Source organism: Phyllostomus discolor, chromosome 10, assembly GCF_004126475.2.
Source record: "Phyllostomus discolor isolate MPI-MPIP mPhyDis1 chromosome 10, mPhyDis1.pri.v3, whole genome shotgun sequence".
Lineage (NCBI taxonomy): Eukaryota > Metazoa > Chordata > Mammalia > Chiroptera > Phyllostomidae > Phyllostomus > Phyllostomus discolor.
The window spans coordinates 85,113,436-85,131,789 of record NC_040912.2 but is presented as its reverse complement, the minus strand read 5'-3'; the positions used below and the strand labels follow the sequence as shown (position 1 = coordinate 85,131,789).

Here is an 18,354-nt window from a genome sequence, read left to right as displayed (position 1 = left end):
CTTTAACGGAGGGGTGTGGAAGGAAGAAAATGAATGTGCTGCTACAGCACAGTGTCATCAACTTTCAAAACTGGCACAGAGGCAAAAGCCCTGCGCCTTCTGCACGGGGCTCGTCTTGGGCCACCGTTACCTAAGCCTGCACTCAGTCGTCCGCTGGTGTCCAACCGCAAGAGAAAGGCGCGGTGTTCCAGAACACCAGCAACGTGTGATCAGACTGGGTCGAAGGGAAGTGTGTAATCAGAGATCTTATCTTTCTGACATTCTTCTAGAACGGAATCTGTCTGCTGTAACCTTAATACATTCGCCTGCACCAGTGTTTCCAGAATCCCACGATGTAGGAAGTGTGGGGCTGACTACACTGCACTAATCTGGTGATTTCTGCAGGATCCGTTCTAGAAACGCACGTAACCGGCCCAGGGCGGGACTGTGCTCTCGGTGCTTCACATACGCAGCCCAGGAGCCACTGAGGAAGGGCCACTGCTCTCTGTGCCCGTCAGCAGTGCTGGGACTGCCCATCCAGCCCTGCCAGCACCGAATGCCAGCAGCAGGCTTTCTGATCTACCACAGCTCGGGCTTTCTGGTCTACCGCAGCCTGCTAGTTGCTGTGTCAGTTTGCATTTTTTCATGTTCAGCACTTTTCCTGTTTCCTTACCTGTAAACACAGGTAAGAGTTACATCTGTCTACTAATACAGACATCAAGGTTACATGTGTTGATATGTAAAACTCTTAGTGCACAGCATGTAGTATGTATTCAGTAAATATAAGCTAGTTTTCTCATTTTTTATTTCTTTTGTGAATTCCTATTCTTGCCCTTTGCCTGTTATTTATTTTAGTCCTTTGCCCATTTCCTATGGATTTATTCTAAGGAGTTGGTTATAAAGGAAAGCTATTAACTTCTACTCTACCACATTCTATAGATTATTTCCCCCAACTTGTCATTAAAAATTTTTGCCTATAGTTCTTTTTTAATTATACAAAGGTAAATGCATCAAAATACGACTTCTGCCTTAGGCTCGCTCCCCAGGTTTCTATTGCTATTCCTTAGATTTCACTCTAGGGCTTTAATGGTTCTATTTTCGTACATTTAATTCTGAATCTAACTGGCATTAACTCAGAAGACAGAGGGCGCTGTACTACACAATGCACACACGTTCCTTTCATAATCAGGAGACAGCTCAATGCTCTACTAACGCTGGAATCAAAACGTGCCGCACGCTCACCTCACCCACTCACCTCAGCCCACGCACACGTTCATAGCCACGGTCACGTCCACGTGCCAGTTTCCAGAGTGACCAGGTCAACTGGGAACACGCTGCCCCGACTGCATGAAACCCGATTACAATGTTGAGTCTAGAGTTAAGGACGCTTCCTACAGCACTCCCATTATTAGCACGCACTGCTGCGGGTTTCTCCGGCCGAGGGGTCAGCAGACCTTCCGTGAGTGGCCAGACAGCGATGCTGGAGGCTCCAGGGTCACCCAGCCCGTCACAACTCCGCCCCGCAGCGTGAAGGCGGCCACAGACGACACGTATGTGCAGGGATGCAGCCATGCTCCAGTCCAGCCTTACTTACGGATACTGAACCTGAATTTCATGTACTTCTCACGTATCGCAAATTATTTTCCTTTTCTTCCAACCACTTAAAAACCTAAAGTCAATTCTCAGCTGGGCCAGACAGCCAACCCCTGCCCTGTTTCCACGTCCACTCGAGTGGCATCTGCAGCAGCCTCCCACCCCACCCCCCCACCCCCCCCCCGCCCGGGCCTGCGGCAGCACCAGCCACACTTCAGGTCCGCGCTTTCCCGTGTGGGAGCTGCTGCCACAGACGGCCGCTGGGCTCTTGATAGGTGGCCAGTGTGCTTCAAGAAGTGAGTTTTCAATTTTAAGTCTAATTAATTTAAGTTTAAATTGCCACATGCAGCTAGTGGCTACCACATTGGGCAGGGCATGTTAATAGGCTGGACTCAGATACTATGTAAACATACACACATGTAATTAAAAACATATATAGCATTTTTCCCTGGGGGCCTAACCCCACATATTTAATATAGTCACAAAAAGAAGGGATGTTTTCTCAAGTGAAAGCTCCACGATTTCTCATTCCTGTGACAAACGAGAGCAGCTCACCTCTCACCCCCGAAGGCCTCCTGCCCTCGGGCCTCCCCAGCAACGCCCCGACCCATGGTCAGGCCCCGCGAGCCTCTGGGCCACCACCGCACTCTGCCGTCCCTTCTGGTCGCTGCTGTTCCTACAGGCGCCACACACCCTCTTCCCCCACCCCCCCTCTGGGCCCCCCAGGGCAAACGTGAGAGCACTGAGTCGGGGAGAGCGTGCCGCCTCCGTCAGCTCTCCCAGACACCAACGCTCGTCCAACAGAGAAGCGCACTTACGGTCGGGTCGAGCTGGCTGTTCCGTGTCGTGATGGACAGCTCGATGGTGGACAGCTGCACGTCCCTCCAGACCTCGGGGCTCGCCTCCTGGGAGAGGGCTGTGTCGGGGCACGAGACGCAGGTCAGTTCTTCCCGGTAGCCTCTCCCGCCTGCCACCCGCGGCCAGCGGCTCAGCTCCGTCCCCCCAGCGCGTCTGCTGACTCCCCACCTGTTTCTTCACGGCACGCCCCCCACACGCGGGATGAACGGCCAGGCTCCGAGCGGAACCTCTGTGCTGGAAACACCCTCCCAGTGCAGCCGGCAGTACAGAAAGGCTGGTGACACAGAGAGAGGGAGCCACCGCCTGTCTCAAATGATGCGGGGTGTTCATGACCACGGGACACTGCACTGGTCTGTGTGCAGTGGCACACGGGAGGCTGCCGACGGTGGGCCCTGAAGGGCCCCTGCTCTGGGGAGGCCCAGCACGGGTTCGGGGGTCTGCTTTGGGCGGCTCTGACCTGACCAGCGCGTTCGACCTTCAGCCACCCCGCGCTCACCGTCCTGCGGCTGTGCCCAGTACGACACGAGCCTGCGCAGGATCCTCCGGTACAGAGAGGGCCGCGGGGGGGTCTCGTCGGCGACGCTGGGAGGTCTGGCTTTAGGTCCCGTGTACGAGAGGGAGGCTTGATGCGTCTGAGGCCACTCCTTGGAAAGTGGAGAGGGGAAAACATCCGTCAGGAGCCCACAGTTCCCATCTCACGGAGCTCTCTCTGCCTGTGCCAAGGCTGCTCAGTGCTCTCCCTGAACCTGCCGGAAGCTGACTAGTCTCTCACCGGGCGGCATTATCTCTGATGAGGAGCGGGGGATCCTCCAGCTCTCGTTTCCCATCCAGGGTCTGTCCTGAAAACCATGCTCCCAGGGGCTCCTGCCCCCACTGACCTCCGCGAGGTAGGGCGGAGAGAGGATCGGAGTGGACTAACCACCACGGCTTGTACTTGTCTAAACCCCCCGATACAAATGGGCAGAGTCCGCCCCGTGATAAATGTTATCATTGTCACACTGACGGTGGCACAGACAAGGCACTGACGAAGTTCAGGTGCACCTAACACCTCACTCACGTCCGGAACCACATTCCACATGGAGGCTGGGACGGTCTCGCCCCGTCTCGGACCCCACTCGGGGCCTTTCGGGGCTGCTTCGTGGACAAAGGTCCCCGAGCTCTAGCCTTTTTGTCTCTACCACCTGGCAGCCCAGGTCCCGTGTCATCCTGGGTCTCGCCACTGTCCCCAGGAGTCACTAAAACAACGGCCTCACCCTCCAGCCCTGGACATCACCCCTGCCTCATGGCAGCCACTCATGTCCAGAGCCTCATCCAGTCCCCACCGCCACCAAAACCATTCCATCTGGGACGTCGCGTCCTGAATCTGTTTGTCCCAATACAGACACTACTATTTGTCGGTATTGGGACATCTTCTTGTGGCTTACATGTCTCTGAGGGCAGACTAATCCCTTGTTCTCAAGTTTCCATGGGGTGCATGACACACAAATAACTTTCTGGCCCTCCTCACTCCATCTTGCCCCCTTCTCCCCAAGTCCGGAGGACCACAGCAGGGACCCAGCACCCCTCTGACTCACAGTCGGGCCGCCACGTCCCAGTGAGCTCACCACGGCAGCCTCTGCCCTAGAGGAGACAGTCTGAGTGGACAAATGCAATCTGGGGCATCAGACTGTGACCACGTGTCTAGGTGGTGTCCCTCACTCCCGCTGACCTTCATGAAGCTAACACTTCGATCTCCACCTGCCTGTTCCCGCATCTGTTCTCATAACCTGGTTCAAACCCGGAGGAGGGAGGAAGGGGTGTTATTTTGGCCCCTCAAGCTCATAATCAACCAGGTTTTCAATCGCGGTGGGGAGCCCAGTCCCTGACACGCCGTTTTCCCTCCGTGCCGAATTACCAGTTAATGACTGTGAACCGTGTTTTTCCCGTCACTCTGGCCCTCTCGTGTCTTTGGTCTCCCAGAGCGTGTGCCCGGAGGAGCCCCAGGGCCAGGCCCACCCCATCTCCAGTTTCTGTGCTCCGACACCCTGGCTCAGCATTGTGGGGGGCAGGGGGGACGGGGTGGGTAATACACCTGCTGAGTGTCGACACGGGAAAAACAGTCACCCACGCACACACATGCCCGTCACCACAAATTTTTCGTCTCAGGTCCTCAACACCTCGATAACCCTTCTAATCCTCCGTTTCCAGTTTCCATCTTCCTTCAAAGTCCCCACACCGCCACCGCCGCCTCCTTTTCAACAGGTCACGTGGCTTCCTGGGCTCCGTGAGAGCCGCAGTGACTCTCCACGCGTCCATTTTCACCTGGATGGCGCCTGCCTTCCTCTCCAGGCCCGGGAGAAAGTGCCCCCCCGCCGCCCCCCCTGCCTGAGGCGACCCGGCCTGTGGGCCCCACACCCTTCCACCTGCTCACGGACTCTGCCAACTCGGGCTGCTTCTCCTCTCCGTTTCTTCACCTGCTCCCTCCTTTTTTCCTGTTGCTTCAGGTCAGAAGGATGCGGGTATCTCTCCAATTACGAAAACGACACTCCTCTGACCCCATTTTTTTCACTGGCTTTTGCCTTTTCTATTTCCTCTCCTTCAAAGTCAGACTTCTTGAGTGAGCGGCCTCCCCGTGGGGTCTCCACTCCCTCACCTCCACTTATCCCCTCCAGCCCTCCGCGGAGGTGGCCCAGTTCAGTGGATGCCCTCCCGTCTGCAGCCAGACTCCGCTGCTGCTTCCCGGGATCCCCCCTCTGCCTGAAACGCCCCCTCCCCTGGGCCGTCTCTTGGCGCCTCTCGGGCACCAGGCCTGGTTCTGGAAATGCCGACGGTCCGATGGGCTGCTCCCGGCCACCTGTCCTCTCCACAGCACCCTCTCCAAACCCACGGTTTCGGTGCCACTCACACACTAAGACATTTAAATTACTTCTTCAGCCCAGACCTCTCTGCTGAGTCCCAGACCACCATCACGACTGGGCCTCCCCCGTCTGCCCCGGGGGCAGGTGGAGCTCAGTCTGCGCCAGGTGAAACCTCCTCTTTCTTCACAACCTCGGTCTCAACGCCAGCGCCACTGACACTCACGGAAAACTCTAGCTACCAAAGTGCAGCCCTCACACGGGAAACCCGGGGATGCCAGACCCTCCTCGCAGCCTGTGCGGGCTCTGCCTCAGCCTCCCCTTCACCCCCCTCTGCTGCCAGTCCCACTGTGACCACCCCGGTCACCTTGTCACCAGACCACTTCCACAACCTCCCGACGGCCTTGCTGTTAGCCGCCCACACCTCTCTCTTGCCCGCACCGCCGCCAAACAACACCTCTGCAGCACAGCCCTGCGCGTGTCATCTCCGTGAGCTCGGGGCTCGGGGGGGTCCCCCGTGCTCTCACAGGGCAGGCCCCGCCCACCACGGGCCGCCCCACCACCCCCAAAGTCCCCTTCCTGCCATCCTGCTGCTGCGACGACAGACCGTTCACACTGCTGTGACTTCACACAACCTGGCCCCATTACCTGGGCCCACGGACACTTCACAATTCAGCAGAAGCAACACCTGCCCGTAAAGACCACCGACCCTCCGTCTGAGGAGTGCCCCTCCTCGCTGCCCCACCCCAGCCCTTCCGCATGGCCCTCGGCCCTCGTCACACCTGCCACAGACTGACTCGCACCTCCCTCCCAGCACCTGGACACCTCGTGAGGGCGGAGACCCGTCTCATCGGCCTCCGTCTCCCAGCCCAGAGAAGGGCTGGCCGCTCAGCCGAGAGCCAGCGGGCGGGGAGGGCCTGGCGGGCGGTCTGGCTCTCCCAGGCTCCCCAGGTTAAATCTGTGGTCACTGGGTTTCTTCCTAAGTGCGCCCACCACTCCACCAAAGAAATGATTCCTTGAGCGACAGAAATAATGCATTTTACTCACTAGGGTTTATTTTAGAAGGTGAAGGAGCTGTTTTCCAAATGTTCTGCAGCAGACAGGTGCTGCTCTGATCATCAGGAAACCACGTCAGAATGTGAACGTTAACGCAGGAACCCAACTTCACTCAAACTTCACCCGCCAGTTCTAGCCAGCCCAACGGCGAACACACCACTCTGATTTGCATAAAAGCCGAACACAGTGCAGGGTCCCCAGATAAGGTGCCTTCTCTTAGCGTCTCCATCAATACACACTGCTCAGGCTTTCCCCGGGCCGGCACCGCTCGGGGCGCAGCCTGAGGCAGCACCGCCCGACGACGGGACCTTCCCTGACGACGCAACGTGCCGTGTCTGCTCCGACCGAACACCATAACCGCTGCCTGTACTTGGCTGGCACAGTTTGAAGCCTACTGTGTCACGTGTAAGCCTGCGTGACAAGATACGCTTAGATACAAACCTCCCATCCATTTCTAGATGCTGGTGCAGACATGAGACTGACTGATGAGACAGGTCGTTCTGCCTGAGGTGTGTCCAGCAGCCGTGTGAGTGGACAGGCAAAGGGAAGGGGATACTACAAAGAAATGAACTGCTGGACTGGTATTGGAGGGATTAAGCTGGTGCATGAGAGGCGGCTTCATGAAGTGACAACATTTGCACTTTTTCAACACGTTTTCTCAAATGTTACTTCGTGGAGCAACAACAAAATGAGGCAGGGCACAGCCCCTCGCCGTGAGCTGCCTTTACCTGCAAAGTGCTGAAGAAGTGAGCCGCTTTGGTTTTCAGAGGCCCGAGGTACCAGTACCTGAGAAAGAAGAAGACACAAACCTAATCAGAATATTAAACGACCGATCGATGGATCGATGCAGCAGACAGCATTCATGACAGACACACCACTGGAATCAATCACACCTCCACCAGCGGCTGCTTTGAGGACCCTGGTTTAGCATAAAAGAGTATCACAGTCAGCTTTTAATGTGCATTTTGATGCCGTGCCACACAGCCCGTAACTAGGGCCACCCAGACAGAGCCTCGCACTGTGCCAGGGGCAGACGATCAGTCAGTCTCCTGGAATCCCCACCTCCATCAGCCTCGCAGTCATGTGCGCTTCCAGCCACCGGCGGAGCCCTCACTCAAAGGGCTCGGAGCACAGGTGACACAGCCTCGGGGAGGTGAGGCGGGGTGACCCCCCGAGGTGTCACCCACAACCCAGAACACACTGGAGTGTTCTCTCACACACCAGCACGTGGTCAACATCGTCATAAAGCAGGTGCTTTCACACGACTCGTGTCACGCAGCTCTGAAGTGGCCAACGTAACATCCGGGACGAAGGGTCCGCTTCGTGCGGCCAGCTGCTGCCCAGAAGCTGCTGGGGGGAGACAGGTGCCCGAGTGGAGCGGGACAAGCGGCGTGGGGCAGGCTCCTCCTCACAGCCCGTGCCGCCAGCCAGCCCAGCTCAACCGCCCCTCCCGAATTCTGACCGGTCTGCGCTTCTTCAGCAAAAGAAAGAGAGTATCAAGTTCCTTTGAGGTCTATCGTTTTATAAAATACGGTCCAAAAGAGAAACAGAAAACAGTGAAGACTGTATGAACACATGTGACACGGCCTAGGCGGACCACTGCTCATTGGTGCGGAGCGTGAAGAAGGCGGAGGGATCACTGAGGCCAGCATCCTGGGCCGGACATGCCTGTGCGGTGCGTGGCTCAAGCCCGCACTGAGGGCATGGGGTTCGCGGCGACGTGAGGGGTTTCGATGCGGGACAGAGGGAAAGAGCCCATTCGGGGCAGGAAGGGCAGCCAGACGAAGAGGACCCTGCGGGGGACAGCCTCATAGGAAGGACCTGTGGCTGCGCGCTCAGGGCTGGTGGCGGGCTCAGCGGGGCCATGAACGCCAGCACCGGGCAGCACTGCAGGGCCGGTCTAACTCTTGCTCAGGTGAGCGCTGTGCTGCTGCTCAGGAGGACCTGGGGCTCGGGGGCACCTGGGGCTCGGGCACCTGGACGATCAGCCGACATCACGGCTGGCTCGGAGGCAGCCAGAGAGAAACGCATCCCGGCTGGAACCTTTATCCCTAAACCGCCCGCAGCCGCCGCATCTCTGCCAACAGCGAATGCCGACAGCTGGGAAGTCCCCCACTGCCTGCTCACCGGTTCTCCCCAGCACACACAGTGACCCCCCACAGGCAGTCCTGGCCGGGGTGTCAGTGACCGGGATTTGAAAATTCGTCCTTCTGAAGTCCATCAGAACACGGGCAAGGGTGTGAGGTCTTCCGAGCGGGGCCTGGCCTGCGCTGGTGCCTCACCGCTGGTCAGCGCCTTTCAGAGGCCGTCTGTCCTCGGCAGGCTTTTCCGGGGACCACGGAGCGACCCCGCTCGGCGAGCCACTGGGATGGTCCGACACTACGGATGCAGCACAGGGCACGCCGTGGAGTCAGGACCACCCTGCGCACTGCAGACCAGAGGTGGTGGAACCCCGAATGACACAGCGTGTGGATGTGGACACAAACCAGCACTCTCTCTCTCTCTCTCTCTGGACAGTCCACCGTCGGGAACGTCACGGCAGGACGAACGGGGTGAAGCAGCGGGAGGAGTCTCCTCGAAGAAGCTGTGGCGGGAAGGCCTCCGAGTGACGGAGGGGTTTCTTGCTAAGAGCCACACGTGAGATCGATCCCAGCTGGTTCACACTGCACTACAACGGGGAGCCCGTTGGTAAGAAAAGGCAAAAGCGAACACCCACCACGGAGGGAGGGAGCCTCAGCCAGGGACCCCTTTGGTCCCGCCCAGGGGCCTTGGCCCCCCAGGACCCCCCAGCAGCAAACACAAGAGGACACCCCCCCCCAAGGCCAGGGGCTTCCTGTCCCACAGCGAAGTCTCCGAAAATGAGTCCGTCCCCATGAGGGGCCAGCGACAGCCCTGTGATCACGGCCCCCACTGGCCGTTTCCTTCGACCTCACGACGCAGCTGGCACCCACCTTTCCTCCTGCCCTGCGACGCAGCCTGGGCCTCTCGGGCCACTGGGCCTTCCCAAGAGCGCCTCCAGGGGCTGTAACAGCACCACAGGCTGTGTCCCCAGCGGTGCCTTTCACTCGGCACCCAGACAAGCAGGGTGACGGGTCATCCGGGTACCCTGCAGTCTCGCCTGAGCCCCCAGCAGTCTGTCTGGAAACAGAGACTCGCCCCCGTCCCCCCACCCACCACCACGCCAGTGTGGGGAAGCTGGAGCCTGCCCCACCTTTGTGCAATGAGACACGAACCTTTATCTCCACTAGTTATGCACACAACTCCAGACCCGCCACGTCCATCCCCAGAAGATCAGTGCACACTGACACATCAAGGAGAGGAACAGAAGACAAAAACTTTTTACAACAACCATCACACATCCACGGAGGAAGTCTTTACTTGCTAACTTGGACGCCGGCATCTCGGAAGGACCCCCACCGGAGGCCGGTCATCGCAAACACGGGCTGCTCCTTCTCGCCCTGGAAGACAAAAGCGTTTCACTGGAATTAGTGATTACGGCAGCTTGGGGCTCTGCGCAGGTTAAGCACCCAGCAAAGGGTCTCGGCCTCCTTTTCATCAAATCAAAATCCAAAAGGATGTTCGCAATTTAAGAAATCAACTCGGTGAATGCTCAGTGAGAGTGCGCGAGTAAACCACACTCTATGTGACAGTGATTTCTGTGCTTGGGCCTCACGAATCGGCCGCGAGGAGCCTGCATGCACTTCACACTGAGGGCTGAGAAGGACCCAGCGAGGCTGGTTTTCAGACCGACGTCGGCTCCCACACACTTGACCAAGGCCCAGGTAAGGTGGGCCTGCGTGCCCCTCGGAGGCCGAGGACTGTCGGGAGCGAGCAGCACCCTGGCTCTCTAGAACGCGTCACCTGAACGTGAGAGCAGTCAGACACTCGTCCTCACAGGTCACAACACTGAGTGGCCTGGTCTAGCCCAACGCTCTGTGGTGAAATGATGCCCCCACATGTTATAACCAGCGAGTTTCTAATAAACCCGTGAGATGTGCAGTGGACACACACGGTAAGGGAACGTGCACCGAGCAGCCACCACCTCAGAGCGTTCCTGCTCCGAGAGGGCCCTCCCTCCCTTCAAGTCTGAGTAACACATACACCCGCCGGGGGCTTCCGCAGCTCTGAATCACAGCTGAAGCCCAAGTGCCCCACACTCCAGACAGAGCCGCCCGGCGCCAGACATGACGCCGCCGTTTCCTAGACCAGAGTCGGGGGCTGAATGGGCTCGATTTCCAGTGTGAGCGGAAGATTCAGGCCACGTGAGCAGGAGATTCGGAGCTGGAGGAGAATCCTTGACCCCGGAGGTGCCGGCCTGGAAAGGTCGGCTAACTGTCCTCAGGGAGGGCGTGCTCCGCCCTCAGTCCCACCCTCGCGCCCTTCCCACTGCACCGGAACCTGGGAGGGGTTTCTGGGAGGGTCACACACAAACAGCCATGGCCGCTCTGTCCTTGGTTGTGCGCCTGCTCAAGCAGGTCTGCTTCTCTACCTTCTGCGCCTGCGAGAGCACAGGGAAGGAACGAGAGACGGGAGAGCAGAGGGGGGCGGGCGAGGCCGCTCTGGCCGGCAGAGTCGCACACGCCTGTCTCCTGGGGCCAAGTGCAGAGCTGGACAGAGCAGGGCTTTGAGTCTTCCCACCAGACTAAGCTAATCGTTCGTTCATTTTGCTCCACACAGACCTTTGGTTAGTGGATACATGTTACATGTTAGCGGCCAGCAATAACAAAACATCTGCTCTCCAGGCGCCCCGGGTGCAGTGGGGGTCAGACACAGACGATACAATACCGTGTGGGAGGTTCCAGCAGCATCGAGAATCGTGACAGTGCGGAGCAGCTGCAACGGTGTAACCAGTGTGTGGGGAGCAAGGGACGTTGGGGGGGGTGGGGGGGGGAATGCACATAAAATTCACAACAAACCCAGTGAAACAGTGAAGAATCAGGGGGAGGCTGGCAGGGAGGGGAAGCGTGGAGAGAAAACAAACGAAGGAGAAAGGGCGCTCTCGCCTGAGAGGCGGCACTGTGCGCGTTTGCCGGGACCACAGGGGCGGTTCCCCCGACGGCCCGAAGGCTGTTATTACGTGGCACTAACTGCTGCTAAGAGTAATAATGACAAGGAGTCCGTGGTGTGGTAAGTTGGGAAATACCAAGCTTACTTGGTTTTAGCGGGTCACGTTTATTGCAGCTGTTCTCACGAGTCTGTGAGAGGTGGACGGGCATCATTACAGACACCCCCGAGGAGTACTGAGTACTTCTCGGAGCTTTGAGTACTTCCCCGCCTTGTTATCCCCCTGCCTCTGACGACCAGCCCTTCAGACAGTCCTGGCCCCTTAGCTCAGAGAATGGCTCCCAAGACCAAGGCCTGGGTGCCAGGGAGGCCCGCGGCCGTGGGGACTCGCTGGTTCTCAGCAACACAGCTGCAGAGCCGGTGAGCGTCTCTCTAAAACAACTCGTGTGTTCCCTGACAACTCAGCCCGAGCACGTCGGACCACCCGATGGAAAAGGGGGGTTCAGCTCCCATCTGGGATGTTGGGCGCTCCCGAGAACAGTGCTCTCTGAACATGAGAAAGAGCCAGATGATCTACAGAATCAAACCCCTTCTCATGCCCGTCAGGGGGCTGAGACTGTGAGACAACCCAGTGACCCGAATCCCAAAGGAAGACACGGCCCTGCAGAGGACAGACGGGACACCAGAGGGACTTCCCCGCTGGCAGAACCTGGGGGACGGAGACGGCCCCCACGCACACACGGGGGTCGGGGGAGGAGAAACCAGCCCGGTCAGGCCCGGAGCACCCAGGCGCTTCCAGTGCTCAGAAGGGCCACCGAGGCAGGGGCATGCCCGAGGCCCAGAGGCAATCAACGGGGGAACCGAAAACAGTGACACAGTGACACTGGGAGGAAAACACAGACACATTCTCGGATGTGACCAAGAGGCTGGGAGATAAGGTCAAAAATGGACAAATCAAAACTAGTATCGCAGACTTCACCGTGCTGGACTGTATGCTTAAAAATGGTTACAACGGTAAATTCTATGTGTATTTTTAACCACAATTTTCAAAAGTAGCATCATCAGCACACTTACTGGTGGTAAGTAGAAGAAACAGGTGAAATTGTTTTCCTCCGGGGAGCTGTACTTGGGGTAGGAAAGGGTAAGAAGGGGGACTGTCGTTTTCATCATCTCAGTTCGATAGTAACATTTTGTTTTCTTTACGTGTGTTGCTTTGTTAACATTTTCAAACTCAGGAGAGGACTTTACCTTGATCTGCAAGACATCGAGTGGGACCGTCTCGCCTCGCACAATGGCAAGTGTGGCGTCGGTAATACGTCTGCAAGACACCAAGGAGGAAGTGGCCGTGTTGTGAAGAATAAGCAACACCTCCCCCGACCACACACACATACTCGCTCACACACACGCTCACACACACACACACTCACACACACTCCGGCCCACAGCACTAATAGTTGGCTCAGGAAAAGAAGACACAGTCCTTCCAGATACTCTGGGAAAACAGAACCAAGACGTATGAAAGAATCACTCAACAAATACAGTGGGAGGCTCTGGTCCAGACTCGAAGGGACGGCTTTGGCAAAGAGAAGTTCGTACCAGGCACCGATCATTTGACTACTTGACATTCACTGCGTCTCCACATCACACCTGATCCTGATTACTGGAAAACATCCTGCTACTCCAAAGGGTACAATAGAATGTGTTTCAATCATTTTAAGAAATATACAAAGCAGTATTTCTTACTGCCCTAACAACAACCCAAGGGTAACTAAAGGGGATGACATATGGAAGTTATCTCAGTAAAATATAGTTCAGAACCCAAAACACAGTTCTCTTATTTTCCAAGATTTCTAGGATGTACTTCATTTTAATTGCCGACTCTTTTGTTCAAAGATACAATACCATTCTGACAGTCGGCTGAAAATCCACAGGTGAAAAAGGCGTGTGCTACGGACATCGACGCAGGACGTGAAACTATGCCAGGCTTAGAAACCGTTCCCGAGTTTATACTCTGTTCGAGCCAGGGTCAGACACACGTTAATACACACAGACGGTCAGCAAAAGAAACCACAGATCACCACGTGGCTGGACAACCAACCAGGTGTTTGCCCTTGGAGCAGGGAGGAGGAGGGAACCCACATCAAGCCCCTCCTGGCCCAGCCTGCCTCCCCCCATCCGCATCGCTGGCTTTTCCCACCCTCAGGATCTCTGCCTGCCCCAACCAGCCTACACGTGGTCCTTCCCTGTAACCCTCCACCACGGAGCTGTGTTCACTTTCTCCACTGAATTGCCTGAAGGCCTTTGTCAAAAACAAAACAAAACAAGTGTCCGCATACACGTGGGCCTACTTCCAGACACTTCCTTTCACTGATCTCTCTGTTTCCTCTCATGCCGACACCAGGCTGCCTTGGGTTCCTGTAGCATTAGAGTAAACCTTGCAATAAGCCCTTAAAAATTTTTACTCTTTTCCAAAAGTATTCTGTCTACTCTGGTCCTCTGTTCTTCCACATGAATTTTAGAGTCTACTTGCCAGTTTCTTCAGCAAGCCTCCAGGAACTCTGACTGGGACTGCGCTGGCCTTACGCGTCCGTCTAGAAACAGCCAACAGCCAACTACCAAGCATGAACACAGGTGTCTTCCCACGCATGTAGGTCTCGTTCTCTCTTCAGTGTTTTGCAGTTCCCACCATATAAATCTTACACGTCCTTTGTCAGACTCATCCCTAAGCAGTTCAGGTTCTTCTAAAAGCTTGGCAATGTTAGTATTCTATTGCCTTTATTATTGCTATATATATTTTAGAAAAATAAATATAGTTGTTATCAGTACTAAAGTGAAAAATGTATTGTGTCTGGAGTTTAAGTACAGTTGCCAGACAGGAGTTATTTAGAAATTACTTTAATTTCCATTTAAAAAAGAGCAGCTTCTCTCTTAATATAGCCCTTCCTACTTTATTCTGCTCTGTACAGCTTCTTTTTTTAACTTAAATTTTTTTAGAAAGGAAAAGAGGAGAAAAAGAGGGAAAGATATATCAATGGGTTGCCTCTCCCATGTCCACAACTGGGGACCTGGCCCGCAACCCAGGCATGTGCCCTGACTGGGAACTGAACTGGCGACCTTTTGGTGTGCAGGCCGGCACTCAATCCACTGAGCTATACCAGCCAGGGCTGCTCTATACAGTTCTGATTAATAATGTGAATTTGATAGGCAAGTCACCTCTTCATGGTAAGTGACAGGAATACCTATAAAATGTTTTCCTCTTTTTTTCCAGAATATTTTTTATTTCAATATAGTACTTTTTTTTTTTTTAGATTTTATTTCTAGAGAGGAAGGGAAGGAGAGAGAGAAACACCAATGTGTGGTTGCCTCTTGCACGCCCCCTACTGGGGACTGGCCTGCAACCCAGGCATGTACCCTGACTGGGAATATAACTGGCAACCCTTTGGTTTTGCAGGCCAGCACTCAATCCACTCAGCCATACCAGCCAGGGCTGTTCTTTCCTTTTTTTAAAAAATACTTTCTAGGTGAAACAGTTTGCAAGAGAATTTAATTATAAAATCTAATCTCAGTAATTATACAGTCATCCTATTTGTTATTTACTATTTTCCATCCTAAAAAAGTTTTCAATAATAGGCATAAAGTCTTCACTGTATTGCGAAGCATCCTAAGCATGATTACATATTTACCCAGCTAGTCTTTATTTTGGTTTGTAAACAATCTTCTGAGATGAGTACCATTACTGTGCATTTGACAAATACAGGGCAGGAGTGAGGTTCAGAGAGATTAAATAAAATTCCCAAAATCCTGAGCAAGCCTGTGGCAAGACCACACTGACTCCAGGTCTTCACCCCAAAGGTGCGCTCCCTGTACCTTGTGAGGGCGCCTCAGACACAGCGATCGGGTCACCGGGGACCCCCAGGGGCAGGCCCACATCTAAGACCTGTGCCCCACAGATGTCCCCATCGGGGTGGCCCAGCTGAAAATGTGCACACCCGAGTCAGGGGTCATATCCGCTTGAATGGGCGTTGCCAACAAAGTTACACACAACTCCAGATGCTTCAAAACCCCCCAAATACACATGTTAATGCAAATGCTTAGGTAACATTCTGGGCTCCTCAGTAAGCATGCTGGAACACACGAAACCACCTGTTTTTACTTTCTCATACTTCTTTACTGAAACGCCTTTGCCCCATCTTTTCCCTTCCAATACACATGCTATCCGTGAAGTGCACAGCCCTTTAGAAAACGAGACTCAGCTAGGAAAACGCAGGAAGCACGGGGGCCGGTACGGCCAAAACGAGCGTGTTCACTGCGAGGGAGCCGTCAGAAATGGTTCCGGAGCTCTGTGCTCGCTCTGAGGAGTGGCTAGCACAGCGACAGGCTTAGGTAGTGCTTTTGAGAGACGGACCTTAAAACCAAATGCTGCAACTAAAAAAACCTTTTCATAGTCATTTTTCCCCCAAAATTGTTTTGCGGAAGACGGCTAAAATGCAACCCTAAATTCATCATTCTCCAGCAATACCTGCAAGCTCTAAATCAATCAGCATTACAGCACAGAACAGCTACTGTTTTGTGATCAGTTCCCTGCACATCCCCGATCCCCTTCTCTCCCCCACTGACCCTGGCACCACAGATCTTGACAGCAGTACAAGAAGCGAAGCCTTGTTCCCTACAATAGCCTCGGGCACCTGCCATGTTAGGAGGTCTGCACAGCTCCGAACTCAGGGCAGACTAATTACCTAAGAGCCCTGGGGTGTGCTCTGCAGTAAGTTTTCTACATGTTTAAGTTGGAAACAGAAGCAGCAACTGTGTTGGTGTAACTCAGAGGAAAACCAGCTTCCCCCAGACCGAAGGCCATGCAGACCTGGGGGCGGGGGGGCACGCTGAGCACACGCTGGCTTTTGGAAAGGCGAGGGGTTCTCCGAGGAGCAAGGTCCACCGCCTCCTGGATCACGGACACGTCCGAGAGTGCTAGCTATGCAGTTCAACCACCTGTATTCACACCAAGGGAAAGACAAGCTCCCTAAAGTAACCAGGACCCAAACCGGATAGGGGTCATCTTAGGTAAGCGAAACTGAGTAATTCATGGTCCTGTCTGCTGCCCCTTGGAAAGTCTGGCAGCCCAGAACGGCCTCAGGGTGACTGGCAAAGAGCTGGGCCAGTGAGACGAAGGCTGGGAGCTCAAGAAGCATTTTAAGGAAGGTCTGCTATACGGCTCCGTGTTTGCCTAATGTTTGGTATATGGACCCCCAGGCTTTTATTTTTAAAAATGTAGAATTGTTAAAACAGATAAGATGACTCCTAAAATTACAACAGCAAAAATAAAACCACAAAACTGGCCGAAACAAATTCCCAAAGAAAAAAATGTCAAAGAAGAAAATCACCTGAGAATTATTATTGTTATTGATTCTAGGTTATGACCAGAAATCATAAGATTCTGATTAATTCATTCAACAATTAATTCAATAATGAATAAATTCATTATTCATTTATCTATTGACCTCCCCCTCAGGTGTGACAACGCTTTCATTAAAGGTCAGGCAACTGACAGTGAGCCTGGAAACAATTTGTTTGAGCTTATATTTTCACTACTGTCAAATTCAAGACTCAAATTTAAGGTTCCTATCCACTCGAAAGCCCAGAGCTTGGTGTACGGATGCTCTGGACAGAAACGAGCAGCAGCAGCAGCAGCAGCAGCCTGCCTGACTCCCGAGGACACTGCTGGACTCACAGCAGCTGAACTTGGGCGTCCGTGCTGCCCCGCTTCACCCCGCCTGCCTGCTTTCTCCACGAGACTTCCTCCGCAGGCACTGATTGCCCCACGGGTGTGACTCCCTGTCGCTGTTTTAGTTACTTATATTATCAGATAATAAAGACAAGACTACTGGTTCCATTTTCAGAGAGCTTGCTATTTGTCGTCATGCATAACTAAAACAGACAAATGATTGGTGCCAATCTGCTTTTCACCACAGACTCGTACAACCCAAAAGCGTGAACACAGTCTGGGGAGGGTCTCTCTGTGACGGGCAGAAGGACGTCGGCGGCATCTCCGTACCTGGCCTGGGGACTTGAGTTAGAGCACATGAGTCCCACAGCCCAACCGGGGAACAGACAGGCTAACCTCTGGTCCAGGTCCCCAGTGACTGGAGGTTTTAGGCTATCAAGGCGCAAAACCACTATCACATCCCACACGTGAACTGTCCACTCACAGGCTCGCTCAGCCACAGACACCCCCCGCCCGCAGCGACAACCTACTGGACTCTGTTTCCACTCTCGGCGAAGAGGGTCGGGCTCAAGCTGCTGGTCTGCCCCAGCGGGATGAAGCCGATGGGGATCTTACTGAAGGTGGCCTGGGGGTTGGGGGGGAGGAGAAGAGGCACGTGTTACTGTTACGGTCAGACAATCATGCCGGACAGGCAGGCACAGGGGTGCCTCCTTTGACAAGCGACCGGAAGTGACCCTGGGCCCACCTCCCGGTCTCCCTTCCCGCCCCCTAGACCAGCCATCAGGCAACCCCGAGTAAGCGGCTTCTAAAACAAGGGGTCCATGAAGACAACACGACTTTGAATTTGAAAGAAATATTCTGGTACTCGTCAGTAACAACTGGTTGAAAAAATATTGGTTAAAAAAAATGAGGATCTTCAAGTTACTAGACAAATAGACAATGGTGACAGAGGCTGTACTATGTTGTCACACAGTTTGACGAGGTTGCAGGTAAAATCCAACCACGAATATCTCAGTTACTGCACAGTAACTGACGACAGGTGGAAGTGCCTTATAATCGATCTCCGGCCCAAACGTGGCAGCGAGAGCAGGAGGAGGTGACGGCACAGCCGTCGATGGAGTGAGCGACCACGAAGAAAGACACACTGTAAGGTCCCTGAGGACTATTCTGAAGACAATCTACTGTTATTACCAAAGGGACTGGGAAGGGTCTTCTATCTTGTTTTATCTGCAACATATTTTAAGTTCTTGTAAAAAAATGTTTAAACTAATATCACACTCATACATCCACAACCCACATTTAACAAAC

The 18,354-nt window shown here is 54.4% G+C and overlaps 1 protein-coding gene across 1 annotated transcript in view; it reads right to left on the bottom strand.

Moving 5' to 3' along the window:
* The window catches only part of AGK (acylglycerol kinase), a 73,081-nt gene that overhangs the window by 7,575 nt on the left and 47,152 nt on the right, over positions 1-18,354 (bottom strand). The window contains exons 8-13 of the mRNA XM_028525693.2: positions 17,577-17,671; positions 12,573-12,642; positions 9,699-9,778; positions 7,049-7,106; positions 2,927-3,074; positions 2,391-2,488 (exon numbers count right to left, since the gene is read on the bottom strand). Of these exons, the coding sequence (XP_028381494.1) occupies positions 2,391-2,488; positions 2,927-3,074; positions 7,049-7,106; positions 9,699-9,778; positions 12,573-12,642; positions 17,577-17,671 (549 nt within the window). The remainder of the gene's footprint in view (positions 1-2,390; positions 2,489-2,926; positions 3,075-7,048; positions 7,107-9,698; positions 9,779-12,572; positions 12,643-17,576; positions 17,672-18,354) is intronic.